Source organism: Lithobates pipiens, unplaced genomic scaffold (genome assembly GCF_037356315.1).
Source record: "Lithobates pipiens isolate NorthernLeopardFrog02 unplaced genomic scaffold, aLitPip1_a1.2 Scaffold_24, whole genome shotgun sequence".
NCBI classification, from domain to species: domain Eukaryota; kingdom Metazoa; phylum Chordata; class Amphibia; order Anura; family Ranidae; genus Lithobates; species Lithobates pipiens.
The window spans coordinates 24189704-24196155 of NW_027507786.1; the positions used below are offsets into that span (position 1 = coordinate 24189704).

General features: G+C 47.6%; 1 protein-coding gene across 4 annotated transcripts; it reads right to left on the reverse strand.

Annotated features, from left to right (window-relative positions):
- Positions 1-934: 934 nt before the first annotated feature.
- Positions 935-2769, reverse strand: KCNJ11 (potassium inwardly rectifying channel subfamily J member 11). 4 transcript variants are annotated; one of them, XM_077453706.1, is made up of 3 exons: positions 1401-2769; positions 1134-1194; positions 935-1080 (listed from the first exon to the last, which is right to left on the reverse strand). In XM_077453706.1, exons 1-3 carry the CDS (start codon positions 2526-2528, stop codon positions 959-961), a joined length of 1311 nt encoding a protein of 436 aa, XP_077309832.1. In that variant the 5' UTR covers positions 2529-2769; the 3' UTR covers positions 935-958. The 4 variants fall into 4 exon arrangements, with proteins under 4 accessions (XP_077309832.1, XP_077309830.1, XP_077309831.1 ...); XM_077453704.1 differs by having other exon boundaries at positions 935-1053; positions 1107-1194; positions 1401-2768; XM_077453705.1 differs by having other exon boundaries at positions 935-999; positions 1054-1194; positions 1401-2767.
- Positions 2770-6452: the final 3683 nt, after the last annotated feature.

Consider the following 6452-nt stretch of genomic DNA (forward strand, 5'->3'; position numbering starts at 1 on the left):
ATATATATATATATATATATACACACACACACACTATATTGCCAGAAGTATTGGGACACCTTTACACACACATAACCTGTAATGACCCCCCCCCCCCCCCTCCCAGTCTTAGTCCGGAGGGTTCAATATTGAGTTGGCCCTTTGCAGTTATAACAGCTTCACCTCTTCTGGGAAGGCCGTTCACAAGGTTTAGGAGGGTGACTGTCTATGGGAATGTCTGACCATTCTTCCAGAAGAGCATTTGTCTGGGGGGTCATTACAGGTCATGTGTGTGTAAAGGCAGGCGTCCCAATACTTTTGGCAATATAGTGTATATATTTAAATAAACAGGAATATACAGAAACCTCATACAATTGGAATATTTTGTATCTGTGAAGTCATTAATATTTCTGGAGGTCCTAGGTGTATATATAATATATACTGTGTACAGATATTATACAATAGAAATATTTTGTATCCATTTAGAAGTTATTATTTCAGTACAGCGATCTCTAATGATCTCCTCTGTCCTGTATATATATATACAGCTGTGTGTATACAGAGCCCATACAATGTGATCTCTGTGTCCTGTATATATAATATATATTTATAAACACGCCATATAGAAGTTGTTATTATTGTTATATTTGTGCGCAGAGATCGCTGCCTTCTCATTGGTCTCATTGGACGGTCACTCTCTGACATGGGGGGGGGGTACAAACTTTTTTTTATATTTGTCATTTTACCATAAATTACCCCAAAAACTCAAACCCTCCAGAACCCCCCCCCCCCCCCGACATTCGATAGACAGAGAACCAATACCTGATCGGGGGCTCGGCTGCTGCAGAACCTCTTGTGAGGAAAGTGATCAGAGCAGTGAGAAGACACAACAATCAATATTCTATAGACGATTACCAATAATTGATCAGATAATGAAGAGAACTCACTAATGAGATGATTAGAGCAAGACCTCAATTTATTATCTACCGCGTGCGGTCACACAATCGCCCCGCGCCGTTCCTTCACAAGTGGGGGGCTCCGCCGCGCCTTCACATGCGGGGGGCTCCGCCGCGCCTTCACATGCGGGGGGCTCCGCCGCGCCTTCACATGCGGGGGCTCCGCCGCGCCTTCACGTGCGGGGGGCTCCGCCGCGCCTTCACATGCGGGGGGCTCTTTAAGACTTCTGGAGTTTTCTGCTTCCGTCTTTCTGTGCAGCTTAATAAGTGGAATAAACATAAAAAGGATAAAATATTATAAAAGCAGCAAAGCGTTTCTTATCTATAGAAACATCCGACCCTCTTCATCCCGGCAGAGGGGCGCCCAGTACTGCATAGAATAATATTGGCCCCCGGGGGCCCCTGGATCCCGCCTCGTGGGGGTCAGGCGGGTTCATCAGTAAACAAAGTGAACTTTGGCTTTACCTTGATGGTCATATTGCGTTTTCGGATGGTGCTCTTCGGGGAGAAGGAGATGCCGTCCAGTTTGCTGCGGTCTTCATCCAGCTGTCTGGCCGTACAATTCGGCGTAGGTGTTTTCACCGTGTTACCAAACTTGGAATAGTCCACCGAGTACCTCCCGTCTTCCTCGGCCACAACGGGAACAAAGCGTCGGCCCCAGAGGATCTCGTCGGCCAAGTAGGAAGTTCTGGCTTGGGTGGTGATGCCGGTGGTCTCCACCACCCCTTCCAGGATGACGAGGATCTCCAGGTCCTGGTGGTGGTTGAGGTCAGAGGACGAGATGTCGTAGAGGGGGCTGTCTTTGGTGATGACGTGACAAATGATGAGCGGGGACACCAGGAATATCCCATTGGTGCTGACTGGGTTCTCCATCTGGATATCGATCTGGTCGAGTGGCAGAACTTCGCCTTCCAGGCTGCTGGACTTCCGGACCACCTGCATGCGGATGGTGGCGCAGATGATCATGCTCTTCCTCAGGTCACCCACCCGGAACATGAAGCAGAGCTTACCATTCCTCAGGCCGATGACGGCGTGTTTGCTGAAGATGAGGGTCTCGGCTCGGCGATGGGCTTGCGCCGTCTTCATGAAGATACAACCCAACATGATGGCATTGATGACCAACCCAACGATGTTCTGGATGATGAGGACCAAGATGGCAATGGGGCATTCCTCCGTTATCATTCGCCCGCCAAAGCCGATGGTGACCTGCACTTCGATGGAGAAGAGGAAGGCGGCGGTGAAGGACTGGACGCTGGTGACGCAGGGCACAAAGTCCTCCGGGTTGTTGTCTAAGTCGCCATGGGCGAAGGCAATGAGCCACCAGATCATGCCGAAGAGGAGCCAGGTGCAGAGGAAGGACATGGTGAAGATCAGGAGGGTGTAGTGCCACTTGAGGTCCACCACGGTGGTGAAGACGTCCATCAGGAAGCGGCCCTGCTCCCGGATGTTCTTGTGGGCCACATTGCAGGCGCCATTCTTGGCCACGAAGCGCGCCCGGCGTTCCTTGACTTTGTACCGGGGCTCATTGATGTCCTCGGCCAGGCGGGTGGTGAGAACATATTCCTCAGGGATGAGTCCCTTCCTGGACAACATGACTATGCCATGCTAGAGGTGCAAGGCAATGCAACCAGATCCCAGCTGAACATCTGCCCCTGCCAATCACCAGGGTGGGGGAGGGGGCTGCACAAGGCTGGGGGGCCCCTCACATCTCCATCAGGGGCCCCGGAAATACCACAAGTCCCGCAAATCAGCTCCGATCCGGCCCGGCCACCGGCAGAGACACACCGGAGATACCGCCGGAGAGACAACCGGGAGGTGAATGAGATCCGCAGAGCCGGTGAGCGGCGATCCCGACCGCGGCCAGCAGAGGGCGCGCCAGACCAGAGAATCCGAACAAAGGGAGATATATTATATAATGGTCCAATACTGTGATATATACCCCCCCCCCACCCCCCCGATATATAGTATATACCCCCATGATATATATATATACAGCCAGACCAGAGAATCCGAACAAAGGGAGATATATTATATAATGGTCTAATGCTGTGATATATACCCCCCCCCCCCCGATATATAGTATATACCCCCATAATATATATATACAGCCAGACCAGAGAATCCGAACAAAGGGAGATATATTATATAATGGTCTAATGCTGTGATATATACCCCCCCCCCCCGATATATAGTATATACCCCCATAATATATATACAGCCAGACCAGAGAATCCGAACAAAGGGAGATATATTATATAATGGTCTAATGCTGTGATATATACCCCCCCCCCCCCGATATATAGTATATACCCCCATAATATATATACAGCCAGACCAGAGAATCCGAACAAAGGGAGATATATTATATAATGGTCCAATACTGTGATATATACCCCCCCCCCCCCGATATATAGTATATACCCCCATAATATATATATACAGCCAGACCAGAGAATCCGGACAAAGGGAGATATATTATATAATGGTCCAACACTGTGATATATACCCCCCACCCCGATATATAATATATACCCCCATAATATATATATATATACAGCCAGACCAGAGAATCCAGACAAAGGGAGACATATTATATAATGGTCCAATACTGTGATATATACCCCCCCACCCCAATATATAATATATACCCCCATAATATATATATATATATATATATACAGCCAGACCAGAGAATCCAGACAACGGGAGATATATTATATAATGGCCCAATATTATATAGTGTATAGCCCTATAATATATACTATATAGTATAATATATACCCCTCATAATATATTATTATTATACACAATTTATATAGGGCCAACAGTTTACGAAGCGCTTTATAATGTATAGGGGACGACAACACAATTACGGTACAATACAAAACAGGTACAGGAGGGCCCAGCCCATAGAGCTTACATTCTAAAGGGAGAGGGTGGTGGTATAAAAGGTAATGGCTGCAGAAAATGATTTGATGGGGGGGGGGGGGGGTGGTTTGGGGACAGTTAGGTGGGGGTGGGATCGACTTCCCTGAATAAATGAGTTTTCAGTGATCTCCTGAAGGTGGACAGGGTAGGGGCTGATCGGATATACTGGGGCAGGGAGTTCCAGAGGATGGGAGAGGCTCTAGAGAATATATATAATATATACTATATAATACCCCAATATATTAATATATATGACCAGACAATGAGATGGGAGGGACATATATTATATAATACTGCTCATAGTATAATAATACATCTTATAATCATAGTATAATATTATACCTCTCATAATATATTATTTAATATCCCAATATTGTAATACACACCGAGATAAAGGGCTGGAGATGTAGCAGTGATATATTGTATAATGCTCCAATACTATAATAATATACCCCTCATTAGGGATGAGCCAAACACCCCCCCCCCCGGTTCGGTTCGCACCAGAACCTGCGGACGGACCGAAAGTTTGCATGAACGTTAGAACCCCATTAATTACAATGGACGCGAACATTAGAAATCTAAAGTGCTCATTATAATGGCCACTATGCAAGGTATTGTCCTAAAAAGGGTTTGGGGACCCGGGTCCTGCCCCAGGGAAGTGTTTGGGGACCCGGGACCTGCCCCAGGGGAGTGTTTGGGGACCCAGGATCTGCCCCCAGGGGAGTGTTTGGGGACCCAGGATCTGCTCCCAGGGGAGTGTTTGGGGACCCGGGTCCTGCCCCGGGGGAGTGTTTGGGGACCCAGGATCTGCCCCGGGGGAGTGTTTGGGGACCCGGGACTTGCCCCAGGAGAGTGTTTGGGGACCCAGGACCTGCCCCAGGAGAGTGTTTGGGGACCCGGGTCCTGCCCTGGGGGGGTGTTTGGGGACCGGGGTCCTGCCCCGGGGGGTGTTTGGGGACCGGGGTCCTGCCCCGGGGGGGTGTTTGGGGACCCGAGTCCTGCCCCAGGGGACATGAATCAATGCAAAAAAATGTTTTAAAAACTGATGTTTTTTCAGGAGCAGTGATTTTAATAATGATTAAAGTGACACAATAAAAGTGAAATATTCCTTTAAATATTGTGCCTGGGGGGTGTCTGTAGTGTGCCTGTGAAGTGCCACGTGTTTCCCGTGTTTAGAACAGTCCCTGCACAAAATGACATTTAACGGAAAAAAAGTCATTTAAAACTGCTTGCGGTTATATATCTGGTTCCTGCAATATGGATGAAAATCATTGAGAACAAAGGCATGGGTCGCCCTCCCTGCCCATTACCAGCCCCTTGGGTCTTGTACGCATATTAAGGGGAACCCCGTACCCAAAATATGTTATGTTAATGTTAGACAGATGCCTGTGTTGCACAAATGAACTACACAACACCAGCAATGGGGGTGGGGGGGGGGGGGGGGGGTAGATTCAGTTGTATGCTGTACCAGCGATAGGTTAGGAAGCAAAGCACAGCTGACACTCTCCCTGCCTATCCTGCTCTCTATGAACGCCGCAACACACTACACAGGGCCGCCGCACTGGTGGCCTTATATAGTGTGGGGCGTGTACTAAACCCCCTGAGCTATAATTGGCCACAGGCATCCTGCCTGTGGCCAATTATGGCTCTCCTCGCTGCCGGCGCTGGGATTGGCCAAGCATACGGGGTCACAGTGCATGCTTGGCCAATCATCAGCCAGTAATGCACTGCGACTGGCCGTTCGTATCACACAAATTTGATGCGAACGGCCCACAAAGTTCTGGTTTAGACGAACGGCCGATATTCGATTCGAACACCAGGCCCATCCCTACCCCTCACCATAGAAAAATATACAGTATCTGACAAAAGTAAGTACACCCCTCAATTTCCTGTCCCCTCAAAATAACTCAACACACAGCCATTAATGTCTAAACCGCTGGCAACAAAAGTCAGTACACCCCTAAGGGAAAATGTCCAGATTGGGCCCAAAGTGCCAAAGAGTCTTCAGTGTTGTCACATGAAAAGATAGAAGAAAAGATGTACACAAATGTCACTGAGGGGTGTACTTACTTTTGTCACATACTGTATATATATATATATATATATATATATATAATACTCCAATATAATGATACAACCTCTAATAGTAAAATAATTTACAATGTATTATACTCCACATTTATTTATTATTGATATTATATAGCGCTGCCATCAATATACAAACATATTATACATTTACATCGGTCCCTGCCGGACATCCTCTACATCACACGATGATGTCATAGTAGGTTGTAATGAAGACCCAGCTTTGTGTAACTAACAGACTTCATCCACACTTCATCACAAACTCACATATGGGGGACAATGAAGACCGGAGCCAAATCCCTCCCACAATGTGTCTGTAGTGTGGGAGGAAACCCCCCACAGGGAGAACATGCAAACTCCATGCAGGTCAGTGGTTGGAATTGGAACTGATGACCCCGGTGCTGCCGGGGGGGGGGGGGGGGCTCACCACTCAGCCACTATATTATATCTTCTATACTATATATTATATAATGCTCTGATACTATAATAACCCCCAATTATATA

Coding starts and splice junctions, on each gene's coding strand:
- KCNJ11 (XM_077453703.1), bottom strand. CDS start 2,528: ATGTTGTCCAGGAAGGGACTCATCCCTGAGGAATATGTTCTCACCACC. Junction 1,195..1,400: donor AACGCAATATGACCATCAAG/GTAAAGCCAAAG, acceptor CCACTTATTAAG/CTGCACAGAAAGACGGAAGC.